We start from the raw sequence: 23,401 nt of genomic DNA on the forward strand, positions 1-23,401 counted from the left end.
GTCCTCGCTGTGTGCTGGCTTGCTAGAGCATGGGTGGGATCGAAACAGCCAATCATCTAGGTAAGGGTAGACGGCGATGCTCTTGAGACGAAGATGCAACGTCACCAGAGCTGAACACTTTGTGAAGACCCTCAGGGTCGATTTCAGGGTGAAGGGACGCGACTTGAACTGATAGTGCCACCCCTGTATCACGAACCGCAGGAAGATCCAGAGACACCAGGAAGTCGCCTTCCTCCAGTTGGCCAATCACATGCTGCAACATGACCATCCTAAACATCTAGGACTTCAGGTAGTTGAGGCGTTGCAGGTCCAGTATCTGCCTCCACCCTCCCTTCGGACCAGAAAGTACCTGGAGTACAAACCCGAGCCCCAGAGGTGCAAGGGAACGGGTTCCATCGCCCCGATTTTTAACATGGCTTGGACCTCCTGTAGCAGCTGCACCACGTGCTGTTCTTGTTGAGCTACAGAGGGAATACGAGGACAGCTGCGCTGGAACTCCAAGGTGTGCACCTGTCCGAGTGCGTTCAACACCCATTTATCGGTGGTGATGGTCTTCCACGCGCTGACGAACCTCGCCAGCTGGCTTTCCAACAGGAAGCACGAGTGGGGTGCATCCCCCCCAGGAGTCTGGCTTTGCAAATAGTTTACAATTTGCACTAGACCTGCAGGTCTAGAAACGTAGTTTACCTACTTGACCTAAGAAATGCATTCAACCCTTGGCAACGGGTGACAAAAAATGTAAACGCGCTTTGTGTAAAATGGTTTAAGTCACCAAAAACTCACTATGTTTGGCACGCTGCTGCCACCCAGAGGCCAGTCATGCACAGTGGCACCTTTGACATTTACTGCAAAGTAAATATTAAAATAACGTTTCAGACGTCCCCTGAAAATGGTACTCACCCTTCTTAAAATCTACTCTACTATGCAAGTGGGTGAGGAGAGTTTTGGTGCCCGGGATGAGTGTCTGTAAAAGTTTAGCACCATAAATGGGCACACAGATACAACAAAAAGACTCTGAACACATTTTGGCCATCTCTTATGTTTGTGTGGTTATAGTTTTGTGCGGTTATACAAGGCAATCATAATCATAGAGCAAAGTGAGCTTTGGAGGTTAAATACGGTGGACGGTATTGCAGCACATCTGTAGATGTACAGACTGGGCAGAAATAGTTTGCGTATATATGTACCTTTTGTGTATTCATTATGTAAGAGGAAGGAAAGTATGATACTAAGCAGAGTGAATGGCAAAGCAGGCAGAGAACTGGACAAGCTAGGTGGAAAATTGTAGTTTGTGGTCATGTCATTTTCAGGGTAGCTGGTGTAAAGCAACAGGGTGATACGATAACTTTACTGTAAAGCATGTAGACACTGCAGTGTTTTACAACAGTAATACTGCAATCATGCATTATGTAAACATTTTAATTGCATGTGTATTTAAAAAAATATATAAAGTTAACACATACTGGTCTTTGCCATACAGGATATAGTTGGCTTAATACAAGTGTCATCCCAATTCTGGCTTACAATTATTTGAAGAAAATAAATTCTTGGCTAGCGCTTTCACATAGGCCTTTGGCACGTAAGACTGGAGGAGATGATTACTGCAATGAGCAGAGGAAAAAAGTATGGAGAGAGGCCTGAGGGCAAGAGAGGAATGCAGGGTGAGCTGTGCTTTCATTGAACAAGGCAAATCTATGATCACTGCGCCGCCCGTAACAGCGCAGACGAAAATGTAGATGCAATTACAGCACAGAGCAGTGATCAAATAGATCACTTTATACACATCCCCTTGCCCGCATTTCTTTACCCGACACCCTACCCCACTTAAATCTGCGGCGCCCACGTGTGTGCGCCGCCGACTCCTCGCTATCCCCGCAGGGCCGGTTCCTCCACTTACGTGGGTCAGAGCCGATGCTGCAGGGTGCTTTTTTTTGTTTTACTTTCATGTCCTCCGCAACCCCTGACTAACGTTACTGTAACCAAGGAGAGCAGGGGACACCCCGGCAAACCCTGCTCTGCTTGGGTGCAGTAATGGGAATCTGCATTTTGTGTGCCCCCAAAGTCGCAGTGACTGTGGGGGCGCGACATTTCAGTACGATTACAACAGGGCAACTTAAATATCTATTTTTGCTATACAAGTGTCAATTTAATTACCAAACCTACAGAATTGCATAGCAAAATTGCTATATGACACTTCATTTTATGCCTTGCTAGGACCCCAGGTACATGGGGGCTGAGTCCAGGACTATTTCATCTCAAGCCTGTCCGGCTTGGGTGGGGCAGTGCGCAGATTCTTCAACAGTGCTAGGCCTTCATCCCAGATAATGTCCAACAAAGGAACAGACATGATGGTTCTCCGCCTGGACTTGCGGCGTTGATTAAGGAAACCTTCCTTTTTCGTCTCCTCAGGCATCAGCTGAAATCGTTCGGAGGCCCTGGACATCGAATGGAAGGATTCAACCTCATCTGGGCGGGTCGCCGCACCTACTGTCTCTCCACCCACCAGCATGAAGTCATCGGATTTGTCTGTGTCTGTCGTCCTAGCCGCTGTATCCATGCCCGTAACCGTATGTGTGGCAGGGTCCCCTGTCCAGGTCAACACCCGAGGTGAAGGAGGCAGTGCTGTCGGTTGCCACCTTGGACCCGCAGGGGTACTTTGACTTATGTTTGCACCTAAAAGAACTTGCGGAAAGCGGCACTGGAGGACTTCCTGGCGGAGCAGGGCCCGGTGTGGGAGACAGCCTTTGCTGAATTTCTAATACCAGCGCGTGTAGCATGATCAGAATGACAAATGAAACGTCTTAGTTGAGGTGTAGCAGTAACTAGAGGAAGTGGCTCCAGGCTGGTACGTCTCTTCTGGAGAGGCAGGCAATACGGTTCACCCCATGGCGACTCACATTCCAACGAGGGTCCTTGGCCCCCTTTGTGGTCTGCATAGTAGCTCTCTGGCAGATCATCACCCCCATTGGAGCTAGTATAAATGTGCCCCGGCACACTTTGTTCAGCTCCCTGTTCTGCCTGAGACTTCTGGGAGGAAGAGGCTGCTGTCCCCTTTCCCAAGGTCTTCGCTGAGGCAGTTACCTCAAGCCATGCCGTTGCTGTGACTATGGGCACCACCTTCATGGTCTGCCTTCCTTTCGAAGAAGTAGTGGTGGTCATTGACGGAGTGGCAAAAGCAGTCATCGTTGATGAGGCCGGCTGGCTGAGATGTCGATGGAGGCAGAGAAGGGCCCAGCTTAGATTTCTCCTTTGTCGCCTTATCCATGTGGCAAGCTGAGTTTCGAAGGGGTCGAGGACTTTCTCTTTGAGTGTGCGACCCCTGCTGGCAGGCTCACCGTGGATGTGGTCATGATGGAGACCTGTTCCTTCCCAAACTGGCACGCGCAACAGCGGCAAACCCAGTGGGATCCGGTAGTGCAGACTAGCCCTCTTTTGGACACATGCGGGCAGGGCATCCTCAAAGGACCTCGACCTCTATCTGGTAGTTCGATTAGCTGGACGTGCCGGTGCAGGGAGAAGCGTGCTCATACCCAGAGGCTGAGTCAGAGGCCTTACCCAACTTTAACTATGCCACCAGCCTGCTGTAGCGGTCCTTCTTTGAAAAAACACGACAGACCTTGCATCCCTCCTCGTCAAGGTACGGATGCAGAGAGTAAAGACATTTGTGGTGTCGATCCTCCACAAAAACGCTCTTTAGTCCACATTTTGCGCAAAGTTTGAAGAGGCATCTCCTCTATCCGGCCATGGCAAAAAGGTGCCAAGTAGGCCCAAGCATGGGCCTTCTCTGATTCCATGGAAGATCCTCTATGAAGTATGATCTTCACTGACAGCGGATCCCTGCTGCTGGTAGACTACCTTCGATCGAACAATAACTTCAAAAATCGGTCAAAACTCTCACATTCAACTTTTGTGTTTCTCCAAAATGTGAAATAACAAATGCTCAATGACCAACGCCATTTAACAACCCATTGTAATAGCTGCTGCTTTCGCGATTGAAAAAACTGCTAACGCTTGATCGCAAGGATAATGTCCTTTCATTACTGGGTCCAAACCCCCACTAAAATAGGCTAATGATTTAGGTCCATGTCCTAATGTCTTCTGTGCGAGTACTGCTGTCATCACATCTCCATTTGAAAGTCAAAATAAGTAAGACTCTTGGTATCTCCAACAAGTGGGCTGTGCAAATGGACCTTTTTAATTCTTCAAATCCTTCAGTCACCTCATCTGTCCATGTTATCTTACTTTTACGTATTTGTGCTTCCATAAGTGCTTTTAAAAGTTTTTGAATATATGTACTGTAATTAAACACCCAGGCCAAACAATTACATAGGCCTAAGAATTGTTGCATTTCCCTCGGTCTCAGGTTTTGGAGTTTTCACAACTGTTTCTGCTCCTTCAGGTGTCTTTTCTCCCCACTTGAGAGATAAGCTATCCTATGTACAGGACCTCTTCCTGAGAATATTGTAGTTTGTGTTCTTTATATCCTTTCTCTGTAAGCATTGTCATTAGTCTAACAGAATATTCTCTGCATTTTTCTTCTGTTTCACTGCACACTAATAGGTCATCTACGTACTGAATTATTGTGCTCTCAAGTTGTACGATACCTAGGTCCTTCTGAAGGACTCTTTTAATGATTAATGGGGACTCGCAGTACCCCTGAGGTAATCCTATAGGGTTCCAGCACTGGTTTCTATATGATAACCAGGTCAAATCTTGTAAGTCCTCATGAGACACTTGAAAAGAAGTCTTTTTTTAAAGTCTGCAACTGTAAAATATTTGGCTTTGGCTGGGATGTTTAATATTGTAGCTGAGTTCGGAACCAGAAGAAACGCTTCTACGACAATATTGTTTAGGGGGCAGAAGTCCTGAATAAATCTCCACAACCCCTCCCCACCACCCGTCTCTCTTCACCAGGTAAGCAGCCGTGTTACATGGGGACTCAATATTCCCTTCTGTATTAAAGCAGAAATGGTTTCAAATAGGTCTTCATCTGCTTCTCTGGACATGGGGTACTGTTTTGCTCGTGGCAAAATTGCTCCTGGTTCAAGCATAATTTTAACTGCTCCTGCTCCATTCAATAGACCCACGTCATATGGAATGTTGGGTCCATAGGATGCTTGGCACCTTTTCCAAATCTTCTAGGAAAAGATGTAGTTTCTTTCTGAACACTGCCATGCTTTGTGGTATTTCTCTATTCTCAACTTTAATCCAATAAGTGAGACATAAAAAATACTAATGCAGCTTCTCAATAATCTCTGAACAACTCCTTGTCTGTCACGTCAGAGTCTGTACCTTTGGTTAAGAGCTATTACTGTTCTCCATGCTCTTCCTGCATCCCATGAACCACCACCCTTTCCTCTCTTACCACTGCTGCTTCTAGTTCTAGTGGGATAATCTGTCCTCCTTTGTCATCCATAGGTATTTCTGGCCTGAACAAAAACGTGTCTGGTATTCTCAACAACTTAACTACCAGCCTAGGAAGCCATGTCAATAAGAGGTTTACTCCATCAAAAAATACTTCTGGGTCCAAAGGGACCTTCGTAGTGACTTTTGGCCTGTAAATGCTAACATGTATAATCTTACATTAACACTATCCCTTTGTCAGTGAAAGATATCGTCATGTTTAGTTTTGTCATGAAGTCACATCATATTATATTAACTAGTGTCTGCCAAGAAAACAATAGTGGCATACACACGTCATGTTCACCTATAGAAAGTGGTAATTCATCAGTAAAAGGAATCAAACTTGTGGCCCCAGAGATGCCCTGCGCATTCATGGCGATCCAAGACAGCGGGTGCTTTCCCTCTCAAACACAGGAACGAGTTGGTCCTGTGTCCATAAGGAACGAGAATGTCTTGCCTCCTATCATTACCTTGACCCTTGGTTCCTCTTGTGGGTCTGGCGTCACAGATGGTACTGAACACATCAAGTCGCTCTGTGGGCTTTCCTATTGCGGATCTAAATTCATCCCTGTACCCGTAAAAGGATTCCCTCCCACTGCGGTCACATTCCTGGGTGTGGGTGCTTGCGGGGCTCCCGTATTCGCCCTCCACTGTGGCACCGTTGCTTGTTGCATCAGAGCGTACTGTCGTGTCTGAACCTGTGTCTGTATGGGTGTTTGCTGTGGTTGCCCTTGTGGCAATGGAGTTTACTTCAGGATCTGCTGCGTTTGCAGCGCACGTGTCTGATATCCTGGGCATAATACTCCTGTGGTTCTGTATTATACTGTGGCGAATAGCCCAACCCCTCTCTTGGAGCTGGTCAGTTATGTTGCATGCCTCCTCTACTTCTACACACTCTGGCTATATGTCCTGTCCTGCCACAGTTCCAGCATTGTCCTCCATTAAATCCTCCTCCCCCTTGAAGGTTTTGAAATCCACCTTGTCCTCTAGATACATTCCCTCTACCATGTGGCCAAAAGTTGTACGCACCTTAATCAATAGGGCACCCTGTATTGCCTTGCGCGCTGGCTCTACTTCTCGTGTGGCACACCTTCACCACTTATCAATACTGCTCCTTTCATAGCGAACGTTGACAATTTTTTAGGAAATAACTTTGCTTCCCCTTGCTTTCTATTCTCAGCCTTGCTATTTTTCTTTTAGCAATCAACAATGATGTACGATAGTCAACTGTATTTCTGGCCATGGCTTCACTTCCATCCCCTGCCTGGTTTTTCATCTGTCTCTACACTGGCTCAGGCAGTCCTCAACATAGAAAATGAAATAATGCCAGTTTTATCCCACGGTTCTCTAGTCTCAGGACGCAAACATTCTTGTATCTCCTGAATAAAAGAAACAGGATCTTCATCCTAGTCATGATCGCAGCCTTGTGCGATGTGTCAGGATATTGTATACTAAGTGCCCTCCATATGTCTGCTCTGCAATTATTAAATGACACTCCATCATGTGTTTTTTGTGCTGTCACACTCGCATATCCTGCTCATCCCCATACATCAGCTATCTCCCCTAGAATAGCTGCTAGCAGCCTTTTACGTCACCCACTGCTAGCGTCATTCCCGCTGTCATTCTTTCCAACTCATGAATCCATTTTCTTGCAGTCAGAATGGGCCATTTACATTTTCTGTATCCATCTGTGGCCATGGAATGTATTGTGGTCGTCCTCCCTCTTTCTCTAATAATGGAAACTGTAAAACCCGGTCTACAAATCATATCCATCCACACCCGTCTTCCAGGTGGTGCTAGTGTTGCTCGCTCATCTTCGTACTGGCAATGACCTTAATCTGCTTACATAAGGTAGGGACATATCCCTGCACTACGTGACCATACTTGTGGTCATACAGAATACCTGAATGCACCTTCTCTTCCCGCTCTCATGTTCTTCCCTTTCTTCATCCAACATCATTATACCCGAACAGGTATGGCTATTATCCCTTTCGTCGACATCAAGGTCTAATCTGCGTAGGAACTGCGTTCTATGATTGTCCATCATTATGTCATCCGATTTACCGCCAGTTTCTTACGGTGGAGATCCTTTGATACTCCCTCTGGTCACGTAAACCATCTTTCTCTCTCATCTGTCTATATAGATCCCCAATACCCCCCCCCCCCAAAGCCTTCTGCCCCATGTCTGCACCTTTGGTATTGTGTGCAGATCCCTGCAAGGCTATTGTGATCCTCTCCTCTTCCCATCGCTCTCATGCTTCAATGGGTATTATACATCTATTAACTATGATCTATTTCTTCATCCCTTGTCCCATACCCATTTCGTCTTCCCTTCTTCATTCCCTTTTCACGTCTTCCTCTCGCCTTCTTTGCAGCCTATGTTCTTTCAATCTTTGTGCCGTTTCTTCACGCTGCTTCCCCTCTATTCTTTTTTCTCTTCATGCCTTGTTCGTGCTTCCGTTTGCTTCCTCATTTTCCTTCTCTTTTGTGTGCCCCTTACTTTTCCTTCTTTTTCTGTTCCTCTTCTCTTAACGTCGTCAATGCACTTTCCATCTAATTTGAGTAGTATCCGTCCTCCCACCCACTCGTTCCGTACCATTGCCATTCCACTTGCTCAGTCTCTCTTTTTGTCTCTTGGCTTCCTCTTCTACCTCTATCCTTCTGTTCCTTCTCTCATTGTGTTCCTTATGTTCGTCACATGCGACATACATTTGTGTTCTTTACTCTTGCTTTCTTCCATGTTGTCCTCACTACTAAGTAGGGGGTACCTATGTTGGATTAATATACATTGCTGCTGCCTTTAACAACTTTAGAAGATAGATTCCCTGTCTATCCTCAGATGTACTATCGATTTCGGGAGGAGAAAGAGGAGCAGAGGGCATTCCACCCTCCTCCTTATGCTGATTAAGCATCCAACTCCTTTTCGGGCAGGTCCTTCTCTCACTCCGATTCATTTTCCATAGCTCTAAAATAGCTAACTTTTTCTTTTCTCAATAAAGGAGGGAAACTTGCCGAACAGACTGTAGGTCACACACTCCGATGCATTTAGATTACACAAAGGCTTTGTGCCTCTATGTACTTCAGCTATGACGTTATCCTACGTGGCAAATAAAACCCATCGGACGGCGAGATTGGTTGGGGAACATACATGCCTATACCTTATTTAGGTGTTCGTAACATCACTGGCTGCTCCTCATCTGGTAGGCACATCTTGAACTTCCCTCTAACTACGTATAATACAGGCAGAAGACCAGCGGATTGGCCCCTGCAACACTATGTTCACCAATGCACAGGCCCTCATGATTGGTTGTAGTTCTCTCCCAACCTTGGATATTTGGCTCTTTAGCAGCACGTAAGCAAAACGAAACCCAGGTGCGAGGAATAACGTCAGACAACTGCCCATTTGGCCTACCATCTTTCATCAGTTAGGCCTTCAGCCATTGCTGCTTCTTTGTAGTTGACCTTGCTGGATGCTCATTTCTCCGTTCTGGAGCCTTATGAATAGGCCTTTTTTCTGGTCTTGCACCACGTGTGAAGAGACCATGATTTAGTCAATTTTCTCCATTAAGTGCCATTTGATTCAATTATACTGTGGCATTACTGTCTTTGGCCTCTGGAGACTTGCTTGCTCCGTCTTGCATATGCTTTCTGCATCTTTAATTGTACAATACTTGGCATTTGCAAATGTTCACTCCTTTGCTTAATCTAGAAGAAATATGTCATGCACACATAGCTTATCCTCATTGACTCCCTTTGTACCTTCTTGCTGTGGCATCCTTGATCCTTGGCCAAACAGCTATGCTTTGTTAGTGCACAAATTTGTGGTCCAGCGCATTTCAGCTCTGCAGCCTTTGTCACTATTTCGAGCCTTTCGCTTACTATTATTCAGAGACTATATCCATCTTTTCAACATGGCTGCTTTACCTGCGTTATATTTTCTATGTAGCAAGCTTCTATGTGGCTCCTCAACCTCGCGTTTCTGTGTATATACATGTACTACATTTCTGGTCGTCTTTGTATGTATGGTTTTTTCACACTCTTATATGTTTTATTTTGCTTCTTCAGTTCTATCTTTTGAGTATTCTTGCATCGTTTCAGTGCATCGTCTATTCTCTTCATGATACCGCTTCAGTTCTAGGATACATTCAATATGGTTGTCTGAGTGCATAACGTCTCATATCTTCAATGTCGTATTGGAATATACCTGAATCAGGCATAGTGTCTTCTTGCTCTCAATATGATGGAGGTAAGGGGGCGGGTTCTAATGATGTATACAGCTGCTTCTCTACAGTTCTCTGTTATGAAAGAAACACTATTTACATTTTTGCTTGTCCTCAATCAAGAATGGGCCTGAAGCCTAGGTGAAGGACCGACTAGTCTAATTTACTCCCAGGTTTTATAAAAATGTCTACTCATTCCTACTTCTGGGAGCTGATCAGAAGCAGGGTGTAATGCTGTCAAACTTGGTTATGCGGTCTAGGCTTTTTGGCCGAGAATCATGATGCTGCTGGTACAGTCTTCTCTAGCTGCCATTATGTCTGTAAATCTGAATCTTTTGGTTCAGGTAGAATTGCTGCTGATCAAAGAAGCAGCCATAGCTTCTTCCTCATGCCCAACAGTGGGGACAGTTCCATCTACCACTAACCAGATGGTAAGCTCTTCCCTCACAAACAATGGTAACATGATCCTTTCGTGTTTTGTGGGCCATTTCAAGTGTCTACTTGCAAGTGGATACCACAACTGTGAAGGGCCAAGACATAGCGAGATCTCCAAATAAGCAACAGTTTGACTCTTTGTGTAAGACTTCATTAAGAGAATTGCCCCAGAATTGTCTTTTTTCCAATTTTCTGTAGTTTCCTAAGCTTGCCCCTGTGTTAATTAAGCTAGACTTACTAAAGCAACGCCAGTATGATAATAGATCCGGTGCTGTAAATTAATTAAAAAGCGACTGGCATGACATTTGCACAGTGTTCCTTACTGTCTTTTTTTCTCTCTTTCCTCTTTTTCAGGTAAAACGTGGAATCACAAGGTGTTGCGTCGTGGACGCGCCATCAACTTAACACTATCAGCTCTTTTGTGCTCTAGTTTTTTTTTGCCCTTGGTATTTTTGCAGATTGTCAATTGTATAAACTGAGCAGTCACCAGATGGGCTGTACTTTGATGTAAAGCAGATGATTTGGTGCTAATTTCCCTGCACTTATTTTGCACTTTTGTTTGTTGGAAAGAAACATGTCGGATGAGTTGTGTTGAGAGTATGTGTATGAAGTGGTTATGGTGAGAGTGAGTGAAGTGTTGCATGTAAAACCGTTTTTTAAAGAAAATTGCCTATTTGCACAAGCATACAACACTTTTCACACCACAGACCTTCGAGGGCGTCAAATGGGTGAGCCCATTACGCCAACTAAACTACTGTCTTTTTATTCTTGCATTGTTTTTTGAAGGTAAAGCAGAAATCCAGGAGTTTAACAGTTTAGTGTGACTGCATCACACTGTCCTGCAGGTGAAACAGTCTACCTCAATTTTCTGTTAGTAAAATACAAGTCCTGTACTGTTTATTGGTTAACATATGATTTTGTATGTACATTAATTCAAGAATTTGCTATACTGCCTGATAATTTAATGCACTAGGAGGCAGTCCCCCTCACGAGCACCTTGGTTTTTCTGTGGTGTTTACCTGTCTATAGTGGAGATTGATACCCACCTAACTCTAATGTTTTGTTTTAAAAGTAGTTGACCTTATTGAGGGTTGGTTAGTAGTGGGTCTCCCACTCCATCTACCTCTCGTTGTGTTGTTGCCTTCTGTGGAGCGACAACCTCTCTGCGTCTGGTCTTCACTGGCAAAGTCTTTGTGCTCTCCAGCATGGTAGTGATGGAGGCCAATCATTTTTTCGTGGTGCCAAATATGCTGGTATTGAATGCCATGACCCAGAGTACTGAGCACATACTGGCGTCATAGTAGCAGGCAAAGTAGAAGCCTTTGTTTCTCAGTGGTGCCTTGTGAAAAAGGAATCTGTAAAAGCGTGTGACTTGGCAAATGTTGCAGCCTGTCTGCTAGATGGGTGCACCTTCAAAGACATCTCCCTCTTAAAGGGAAGATTTTAACTTTTTACTAGCTGACTGCTTGGTGGAAAATGTCTGGGAAATCACTCCGCACCTTTACAAAGTTCTGTAAGTGCATGACCTGAAACTCACAAGACCTGGACTCACGTGGCTCTAAAAAGTATGCACAATAAAGATTAGCATCTTCGTTGACTATGTTCATTTGCAACATTTTTAACACTCACCGTTGAGACTTGTGTTCAAGAAAATGTCAGGAATTCAAATGGATCTGCAAACTGCACTGAGCAAGTCAAAAACGTGACCTAGGAGTGAAAATGTAGCTAGCAAGCTTTCTCTGATCCAATTTCAGCAGCTAATTAAAGAAACAAAACATGGCATTTGAAGAACAGACAGTTTAGATTATTTGGGACTCAAATCCAACAGCTTGAGGTTTCTTCCACCAGAAGCCAATACAGCCTACTGCTCATCATTGAGCACAGTTTGGGCCTTTCTAATGAGGCGGATAGGCTACTAACGTTTTTTGTATTTTCTTAACTTTTTTCTATGTTACCCTTGGCTCTCTTACCTAGCATGCAAGTATTGAAATCCATCCATGCTGAAGAACAAACCCTTAACCTGGAAATGGCACAAAAGGTTGACTTGGTCAGAACCTTGGCTCTGACAAACGACTATTGAAATAGTATAAATGGAACTAAAACTGCAAATTTAGGAACAGATTGGTTCAAAACCAAGCAATGATAGTCCTGGTTTTCAAATCAAGCCTAGGCTCCAAGCCCTCTGGTCACTGCCCTTTCAGCATTTTATCTCCTTTAAAGCCTTATCCTACTCATTGTGGCATTCCTAGCAAAAGACCCAGCTATATCTCTACGCTCCTGAAACTCTATACCCAAGCTGGACTCAGATCCTGAAATGGAAACTGCCAACACCATCTAAATTCAAGAGACTCCGTTATAAAGGAAGACGCTTTTCCCTGAATGACACCAGAAGATGGAATGGTCCAACTAAAACATTGAGAAGGGATGCTAACTGTTGCAGATCAAAGTAAGCATTTCCCCCTTTCAGTCAACTTTGGTAACCCACCTGAGGCACAGCCATGGCAAGCCATTGGTGCATAAGGGCAGCCTACATAAGTGAAACTGACCTCCCAGTTTCTTCAGGATAAGCTACAGCACACATTCTTGGAACACCACCTTCCTCTGCGGATGTCAGCAAGAGGAGATTGCTGCAATGTCATTTGTTTAGCGATAAGAAATTAGATTTATTTTTTACAATACAGTAACTTAACTGTAAACCCAAATTCTCATACATTACCCCTCTTTATCTTGTACCTCTGAGGGATCTCAGATGGGAAGGCTGTAGGCATGTAATGGCAATTGGACTCATAACTCATCTCAACCTGCAGAATGCAGACCAATATCTGAAGGTTACATGGCAATTTGTTCCAGGGAGTACAAGGAGTGGATGAAGTACGCAGGTTAGAGGGAGAAGTACACAGGTTAGAGGGAGAAGCCTACGTATGGTGTCTACTAACAAACCTGGGGGTGACAACTACTTCTCAATGAGACATGGCAGTTACTTAAAATATTAGGGTTGACATTATTCCTGGGGGAGAAAAATGGTTTCACTAGAGATAGGGGAATTAGAAGGATGCACACAAAAACTAGACAGATATTGCTTGGGCAGGAGTGGCACAACGAGATGGGTAAATGTGTGTGGGATCAATGGGTGAGTAAGCGACTGAGGCAATAGACCCAAGCATTGTGGGCATTAGAACCACACACACAATACCACCATCAATAGATCCATAGAAAATTCATCCAGAAAGGTTGCCAAACATCAGTAAGCTTCAATGTTTAAGGCGCCCGTCAAGTCTACAAACATTAGTATGTGGCACTACATGGCAATAAAGGACAACCTGCTGCTAGCTAGAGATTGGTATAACCAAAATAGTGTGGTGTGATCTATAGCCAATCTATACAAACGTGTGCTTTGTTTTCTTAGCCTATATGTGGAACACTTGTTGGAACAGATCTTTACCCTTGTGCTACAGCCCCTACACCTCGACGCCGGCCCCAACACTTAACAGCATTATTTCCAAGATGCTACAACACAGACCCATATACCTCCAGGTTACTACTATCAAGACCTCTACATAGTAGCTACATTTGGGGCAAAACCAACTATTGTGTTAAGTAATTCAGAAGCTGCCTCTGTGATGCTTTGGGATTAATGCAGTAGGGTACATTTCAAATATTTGCACCCAACGTGGGAATGAAGAGTTTGACGGATTCCAAAACCATACATTTAGTAAGTATTGTTTTCTGAGAACGCAATGCATGCATTATCTTGACTCAGATACATATGAAGCCAGGTTGTATTCATATAGGAGGTTGTTTTGTAGACTGTACACCTTACCATACTGTGAAACATTTTCTAAGCAAGGCGAGTTATGACCACACCGTCCACTTCCCTTTTACAGTATTTACTTGAAGTGGTTTGCATCTGCCCTAAAGTGTTCTAGCAGTATGGACTCTGCAGATGTTGAAGGGTCTGGCATCTATGAATATTTTACCAAGAGCAAACTTCTTCCTTGGCAAAATATACATCTTTGATCAATGAATAGGGGTAAAGCACATTATATAACACATTTTGCATTTGTTGTGCCTTGGTTACATTTGATTTGAATGAGTAAAGCTGTAATTGGCTGACTTCTTAAAAGTTCTCTGCCTCTCAAGTAACAAAACCATACAATTGTCGGCTTAAAACTGAATAGAGACAAAGACAAATTTGTAAGAGAATGAGTTATGAGTTGGTAGACCAGAATAATCTAGTCACACAATTGGTTATAAAAAAAAGGCATTGAGCCAATGCTTAACAGTAATGTCTATAGAAAATGACTGACCATGTATTAAAATAAGAACTGTCCGTCAACTGTACCTGAAAACAGAATAAAAATCCAGGAAGTTACAGTGAACCTGCCGCACAAGATCCTTGTCGGGGTTAGATTTACAGTTGTTTAAAGTTATTTTAGCATTTAGGTTTTTACATGCAGCACACAGTGCAAATATGCAAGAAAACAATCTTAATTGTAAGAATGGCCTAAGGCATACATGCAACCCCAGCTATAGGACGTCGTACCAGCAGGCTTCCTTGCGCTAGGGCCATGGATTGTCATGCATTCATAAATAAAGGCTATGAAAAATAAGGCACGACACATGCATGGACAAAAAGAAAAGAAAATAAAAAGTTCCCTGCCAACCAGCACAAAAGACAGGAAAAGAACATGCAATGCTTGTATTAAGCGGCAGGACAGACCTTGCCATCAGACTCGGCAGAAGCAGCAGTGGTAGAGGGCTCCTGGGAGGCAGGTGCCAGAGCACCTGGTGCTTTAGAAGACTAAAAAAAGCAAAAGATGCAGAAAATGTCAGGTGAAGATAAAGTACACATACGATTTATCTAGGAATCACTATGCTGTGTCATAGTAGGACCACAACTTACATAGTCACATAACAGCGTCTACCCATTAAATAGCTACCCTCAGTTGAAGTGCGGTCAGCCAGCAATTAAAAAAGCATAATGTGGACCAATCAAAAAAGTTACCTCATGTGCAAATAAAACAAATCTATTCTTTCACTTCACATTCACCAAGATTAAATATCTAAGCAACTGGATGCTGTAAAGAGTAATGCCCTGTGAAATGTAGCCAGATCATTCAGCTATGTTAGAGGCGTGAGTATTGAAGAGGGGCGTGAGAATCGATGTTTTATTAATAAGGGTGTAGCATCACTAATGACATGGAATCACTTGGCAAATTAAGGCATATGGAATTCAGATGACACTGAAGTTTGTTTGCAATTAATTTCAGGAAACATGCTATTAATTCTAGGAATGGAACTCTGACGAAGTGGACTCTCCTGCTGAGAAATTGAAGATCATGTATAAGTGGGCCTGTATACCAGTTGGAAGGAATAGAGACACTTGCAGCTTCAGAAAAGGATAGGACACAAACAAAGAATGAGAACGAAACTCCATCACATATGGGCTGAAATGCTGATAGTAGAGATTTAACATAAAAGGGGCAATATTCTGGAAGTTCTAGAGCTTCTATAATGGTGGGCTGATATAATTTTGAACAAAAGACCAAACACAAAAAGATATGATTTTGCTCCAATACTGGAGGGCTGATTTATTGACGCACTGATGCTCTGAAATAGGGAGGTTTGTACACTAGAAAGGTATAGCACTCTGGCAACAGTGCTTAATATATTAATCAATGATTTTCAAGAAATCCCAAATAAAGGTCTCAGATAAATGCAGCTTTGCAATGAGAAGGTGCAACTTGTCAAAAATACATCTAAAACAGGTGGGGGGGAATAAGAGACATAAAAGGGTCGATACATAGACTAGAGATCAAATAAAAACTAGCAAATGGAGACGGACGGAATGAGAATCTATGAAACTGTGTCCAGGTACTTAGTAGACCATTGATTTCAAAACCGGAACGTAGGCAGGCCAACAACATTGATGACATTGGGCTCAGATACAGAAGGATTGATATGTTGAAGATTTGAAACTTAGAAACAGGCCTGCTCATCTCCCAAGTGACTAAATCTGAATCGTATAGTCCAAGCAAGGAACAGTTAACATACCGAAGGAATGGGGCTCACAAAGCTGGTGTGAGCACTGGAGATAACAGAGTTCAATCTCCCAAGGCCATTATGCCACGGGAATGCACCTCAGACAGGCTGGCGGGTTCACTGAAGTGTCCTACACTATACAGGGATAGTAGTCTAAATGCAGGTTAGCTCAAAGGAGGAGTGAAAAAGGAATCTTTTGACTAAGGGCGAGGTCATATAGGAGGAAGATTACTTGGGCCTGGAGAGAAGACTAGTGCAAGTTGACCTTGAGAGAATGAGGTTTGGATATGGTTGCACTTATTGTGAACTGAGCTTACAGGGAATACTGAAGGAATAGAACATTGGCCCAGGCAAACCGATATACTGAGAATATGGAGCTCAGAAAGGTGGCATGATGAGGTGATCAATATCAGGTATTATCAAAGTAGAGATTTAAACAAATACATAGATTTAAACAAATACAGAATAGGATGGGGGGCATTGTTCAATAAACATGGAACATAGTGATTAATTGCAGGTTTATAAATAGGAGCACTCCACAGTACACAAAGCAGCACAATGTAGCACAAAACAAAAAGGTTGCTTGCCGTAACAATATTTCTCCAATTTGATTACCTTCTGATGGAAGGAGGGTGTATAGGGGTGTGGTTACGGAAAAGTTAGTAGACACTGCAAACTCTGGTTTGTACCAAATACAACAAATAAATAAAAAGGTATTGGGAAGACAAGTTTGTCTGCTTTTCTCAATTTGGATCAGACTTGTGCTGTTCCTAGCAGGTGCCCCTTCAGAAACGTATTATTGCATTTCATTACTGTTATGTGACCCTGTAAAAAAGCGGTGTTCACACAGAAACATATCTGAATAGGTTGTCTGAGTGTACAAAAATAAATATTGGAACAATGATCCCTGCTGGCATGCCCACGCTTGTCACAACCCCCAGTGCCAGGCCCCCTCCCACAAGCAATGCAATCCACCAAACAAGTGTGCCTGCTGTTTAAGGGAACGTTCAGTGCAGGGCACGTTTCAACTTCTTCCTACACTTTTATTTTAAAATGAAGCCATTCCGAACAGTTTCTTTTGAAAATAAAAGTATAGGAACAGAAACCATTAAAAAAAAGTAGAAGAGCACCAGTCCTAACCATTCCCACCCACGTCGACCACTGCTCTTGCCTAGGCATGCACTCTTCCCAGAGTTCAGCGAGGGACCTCTCCCTAGAAGGAACCTCCTTGGCCTAGCAGACTACTATATACAAGGCGGTCTCACGTTAAACACAATGAATCCCCTATGCACTGGGATGGGAAGGGGGGGGTGTTACACCTTGCTGACCTGTGGTTACAAAAATAGACTGCAGCATCACAAGCAAACCGAGGTACTGTAGACCGCTCTCTAGGGATTCTGAAAGAACAGGATTAGGGTAATGCACCCAGTAAGAAGATGCTAAATGAATCACACTCATCTGAGAATGTACTCTATCAGACAGCTAACCAAATCGTAGAGTAGCGTGTTAGTGGGCAATTAGGAGTGCAGCTGGGGATAGAGCAGCAGACCAACATAGACCAATAGATTCACTGATGCTAACTTTGTCCACCAAGAATTTCTGAAACAGGCTGTTTGTTTTCCATTTCAGCATTTCTACAGTGAACATTTCAAGGCAGCATTAAAGAAACATAAGGCGGAATCAATTCTCCACCTCAATTTCATCAAAAGAAAGCCATTTAGACCATAGCGATGTCAAAAAGCAATAACCCTATACAGTCTGGTGCCATCTTGAATTTATTTCAAATTAACAATTGGTCCTACACAAAGCCCTTCACTAGAAGAGTGGAAGCAAGCTCCATATGTGACGCCCACAATTTGAAGTACTTTGTAGTAAATTAAATTGTCATCTTGAGCATGTATGCTTGAGTACAACAGCAAGCAGTGAGCAAAGGAACGAGGGCAATGTCCAATGCACTTCCTAAAATGTTTAAGGTTTGCAAAGAATTTGGGAGCTAGCTATCAATTCATAATCATAACTTCAATGTTGACGCTAAAAAGCTAGGATAAGGAACTGAACCACTCAAACGACATATCATCTCATGTAGCTTTGGCCGAATAACCAACCTCCCAACTCTTGATACAATTGCTCGCTTTACTTTTTTCACATATGAGCACTGCCCTGCGTTGCTGAGGTTCCATTTACTAAGACAAAGAAAAATCTGCACCGTCTTTACCAACAAAACCACACAAAAATATCCATCAACAAACAAAATACTCAAACATGAATTACCCCAACACTCACAGCATTTCTGAAAGTGGGGTATCAACAGAATACAGGAGACTCCATTTGAAACTCACCGTTATTGGACAGAGCGGGGTGCTGGATGGCAACCTACATATATGACGATAGAAACATCAATAAGGGACAGCCTCTCTTGTTTTGCTAAATAGACAGCACCTAGGACAGGAAAATGTTCTCCAGGCAAATCCTGGTCCTCTCAGGAAAAGGAGCCCAAAGACAAGTTTCGGGTTCAATCTAAACAGTGGTTAGTGCTCTAGCGGTTACCTCGCCACATCTCAAAAAGGACAGCTCAAGGAAATAATGACAGACCCAAGATCAGAGTCCACGTTTCCTAATGTTAAAGTCTGAGTTACCTAGTCCCCATTAGGGCCTAGAACTCAAAATTATGAGTCTCAAATACGACCTAAAGCACGTCATCAATTTCCCTTTGTGGTTACTTGCGGTCAGTTGTGGTTTAGATATTGCTTCCCTTGGACCAAAGGGCCGCCCTTCTATGGTCTTGTATGTCTTAACAACGTAAACTAAAGTAAGAACTAATTGTTCACCCATGCCCTTGGGGATACACAAGACAATTGCCAGCAGTCACTTCTGCCATCTCACTTATCCCCCGGCCCGGGTGCTTGTCAGCTTTAAGGTATCCTCACACACCAATCAAGTGTTGCTTCCTCTCTCTCTCTCTCTCTCTCCCTCCCCCTCCCCCTCTCCCTCCCTCCCTCCCTCCCTCTCCCTGTATTGAGGTCTTTTGCTAGGATCTTAGTTGTAGCCCCCAATAGGAAATCAGCAACTCTTCTGGCGATCCGGATTGCTATAGCACTCAGCAGGCTAGGAACAACGTTCTCCCCTTGTTCTCAGACTTGTGTCAGTGACTGATTAATAGCTCTCAATATGCTTTGGCTCCTTAATTGCGCCTTCTCCTACTGCACCACCATCCCAACTCATTCAAACTCTGACGCCTTCCATCTCCTTTTACAGCATTCAGCGTCTTGACAGATCGAACAATGCACTCAATTGATTGGGTCATCTCTATTAAGTGGGATAAAAGGATTGGTCAGTGTTTACTTTTCCCATATCCCTTCCATGTACCCACACTCCACCCCCATTCGCAACCGTTTTGTGACTCCTGATGTGCTCAGAAATTACTTCTGAATTAAGAGTATCAAAGGCTTAAATAGTTCTGTCTCTTCTTTGGGTCAGACGGGACAGTCATGACAACCACGCGGCTCAGCACCTCAATTCCCCCTTCAATACCACCCAACTACTGTTCTCAGACTAGGTTTGCAATGGTGCAGTTAGGCTTGAGAACAATCATCTGTGTGAACTCTGTACTGAATGTTCCCCTGTTGATCCATACATCATTGGACGTTGGTTTAACCCCTTCAGAGTGCAGCAGTGCTTAAGCTGTATACTCCTGTTTAATTTACAGACGATGGGTTGGAGAGTAGAGGTCGGCTCTGGGACACTTCATGTACCATCCCCAGGAGTTGCAGAGCAGGCAGCAACCACTTGCGCACAAAGTCCCCTTGCTTTCCCAGCTAGGATATTCAATGTGACAGTCATATCTCCTTAACCCCTGATCAATGTGACTGATCAGGAGTTAATAGCCACAATCTCATCTCATAAGATAATATCTGCCTTCTGATGAAAGGTTAGCTACTTTGAGGAACCAGAGTAGAATAAAAAAAGGGAAGCCACAAACTAATTGTCTCACCACTTCCTTATAGAGGGTTTGCACAGGAGACCAACTAAGATCAAAAGATCAGCTTGGAAGTACAAGGTGTTCCAAAAGCAAAGACCTACATTTGCTGTTAAGCCTAGGTCTTTGTCTCTCTTGGCAGCCTAACACAGCAAAATATTTTGAAGTAAAGGGTACAAGCTGTGCTCAACAAACAAGAGTTTGAATAAAACACCCTTCACGATTCCGCTCAAAGTCTGTCTGTCAGCAAAGGACCACTCTCTGATATTTGTATTTTCCCAGTCTGTCCTCTTGTTGAGCTACAATACAGTTGGGAGACCTGGCCCATATCAAGAAGTGGAGTGTACCAACAGGTTCTACATTTAGTGTTGTAATGGATCTTGCCTTCCCCAGGCTCTGAAGCATAGGCATACACAGGAGTACTTTGATTGGGCACCTATAGGAATCTCCCAAATTTCCTGTTCTCCGGGTCATAGTCCTTCAGTCTACCAACCCCCTGGTCACCCTTCACCACAATCTCATTCCTAGAGAATCTTCTCTTATTCCCTTCTCCTCTTCCACGATCTATGTGCTTCTTCTGTACCTCTTTGAAGCTGCGCCACTTTCAAGATTGAAAGATCCTCCTTGTACAGGCTCCCCTGTTCAGGCAAGGGGACATAACCTCTACTACACAAAGGCTGTCCTTCTCTTACATGCTCACTCCCTCCTTACACTTCCTCCTAGTATATTTCTCTTCCTCAGCCATCTCTTCACATCCTACTCCTTTCTTCCTCTCTTGGTCATTATCTGCTTGGGCCATTCACTATCTCTTCCTCCTCCCAAGGTAGCCTATATATGGTGCCACCACCTCTTCACTATACATAACCCTATTAGACAGCATTGCATAAAATACCACCACCTCTTTGCAATGATCTGCCTCTTTACCCAAGCCTCCTGGGTTTCTCCTACAGCCTACACTCTCCTCTTCCCCGGCGTGCAGAACCTACTAGTCTCCCAGCTTTTGCAGCCTGCCTGGCTCCACCTTCTGAACGTGTGCGTGTGTTAGTTACCGACGAGTCTGGGATGTAGATTTCTCTTTGCCTAGACTGGTCTCTACCTGCTTCCTTCACCCCGGCTCCAATCACAAGGAGAGACCCATTCGTATTTGGTTCTTGCACATGGCATTTGTCCCCCTGCATCAAGGCTGGTTTAACTCCTCAGATGTGTGCGAAAAAGGGTAATCTTGCATGTACTAAGAGCAGTCGAACAGCTTTCCAATTCAGGGGGGCTGGTTTTGCAAGAGACAGATCAGTCTTCCTACACAAGAAGAAACTTGGACACCTGATCCATCTCCACCCATCTACTCTGCTTGGTGTTCGGTTCTACTGTGATTAGCTGTGTCTGAATCATGGTGAAATAATCTGCATACGTTTTTGCATCAACGCTGCTCACCCAGGTAGTCATCTTCACCCAATATGATAGTCCTTTTCGGACCTCGGGAATATAAGGCAGCCTCAGCTGCCTTGGTGTGGCATGCTGGGGTAGTCAAGCAACCCTCTCCATAAAACACCCAGGCCAGCATTACTTGGCTTGTTGTAGTAGACATAGACCATACACCATGAAGGGGACTTCGCCACAGTACCAGCAAACCTTCAAAACAATTTTCAGAACTAGTCTCTAAAACTACCAGACAAGATGATGCAAATCCTACTTGGATATCAAAAACCTGACCTGCATACCCATTGCCAAAAGGGATTAAGTGTACACTACACCCAAAAAAAAAAAACAAAAAAAAAAAACACAGAAATGTCTCCTTTTATTGAACTCCTTGTCCACAAGTAGCACCCCATGCCAAGGATACGACACAAATTAGGACTTCAATCATTAAACGCTATACTAAGTTGGAAACAATTGGACGTATACCGAAAAGCTGTTAACGAGGAAACACTGGCAAGCAAGATGATCTATGGCGAAAAGCGTGTCTCTGGATTCTGAATGAAAACGACATTTCTGTTGAATGCTAATAAACACCGCTGAAGGCCAAACAGAAAATTAAAGATGACTGGATAAAGACAAACACTGATAAAGCAGCATACAAAATAAACATAACCTTTGATACTGAAATAAGAGCGCTTAACGAGCTTCCACCTTATTTGGAACAATCCGGGGCCTGTATCTCGGACTACAATTGAATAGTCCGCCCACCGAAGAATATTTAGCGGAAACAAAACAGATAACAGCTGAAGAAACCATCTGCAGATTCTGCAAAATTGATAACCAACCAGAAACAATTTACCACATTTTCATGAAATGCCGCTTGCTGACGGAATGAAGGAAGCAGTTCAACAGCATGATGCACCCACAGAGACCTAGCTATGGGGAAAAGGAAATGTGGCTCCAAATAATATCTGCCACTAACCGGAAGCTGATCACTATGATCATCCAATTCTGGACCGTCATCACGACGAATGAAAAACGCTTAACAAGACCCTATGCAACAAAATTTGAAAGACACCTTATAGCACACTTGGAAATCTGATGTGATGTATAAGGAAATCAATATAACGTAAAAGTTTAGAATCCAAACTAACATGTAATAAAAAAATAAAATAAATCCTTGTCCACAAGATGCCGAAAATCTCCTCTTAACAGTCATCTCCATCTTTCAGAAATATTATCCACAAAGCTGCATGGTTTGATATCACCCTAAAACAGAAACGCAACTGAGAAGTTCAGCTATCGTGCTTGATCACAAGGACAACTCTCCTCCACACATTAACACAACAGAAACTTTCTTCTTTTGCCGTATACTTTCTGCCCACCTACACCCTACAGACACTCAATGTCGTATATTTCATGCCAAACTGACCATTCTGGAAAGAAAAGCTTGTTGAAAACAAAGTTCTGGCTTGACTTTGACCACACAGAACACAGGAATGCACAACAGGAGAACATCTACCCAAGAAGCCCAATTAATACCAAACATAAGAGGAAGGAATAAAGGTGCATTTTCACAGCCAAAACTAATTTATAAGACACTTCACCACCCACATAAATGTAACAACCTACAGCGAAAGGAACCATTCAATCTAATTTTTCAAACTTTCAATCCTCATAATCATCATGTCTAAACTCTGCAACCAATAAGCCCCAGACATTCTTCATTATCTGTGAAGGGTCAGAAATGTGAGGCGCACAACTTTGTATAGAGTTTTCAAAACTAGCCATTTTATCAAACGAAAAGGTTGGATAAATGCCTCACTATCCCGACCCTGACGTAAAATAAACTAAAACAAACACTACAACAAAAGGATATCTGTCCCTCACAATTGTACATTAAATAACA

General features: G+C 43.5%; 1 protein-coding gene across 4 annotated transcripts in view; it reads right to left on the minus strand.

Moving 5' to 3' along the window:
- Positions 1-23,401, minus strand: part of DNM1L (dynamin 1 like) — a 1,039,542-nt gene that overhangs the window by 381,131 nt on the left and 635,010 nt on the right. For 2 of the 4 annotated variants that reach the window (XM_069628195.1, XM_069628198.1), the window contains one exon: positions 14,779-14,859. The exons of the other annotated variants lie outside the window; for them this stretch is intronic. In XM_069628195.1, the coding sequence (XP_069484296.1) occupies positions 14,779-14,859 (81 nt within the window). The remainder of the gene's footprint in view (positions 1-14,778; positions 14,860-23,401) is intronic. 4 annotated transcript variants of the gene reach the window in all.

This window comes from Ambystoma mexicanum, chromosome 12 (assembly GCF_040938575.1).
Source record: "Ambystoma mexicanum isolate Mex_15411 chromosome 12, UKY_AmexF1_1, whole genome shotgun sequence".
NCBI classification, from domain to species: Eukaryota; Metazoa; Chordata; class Amphibia; order Caudata; family Ambystomatidae; genus Ambystoma; species Ambystoma mexicanum.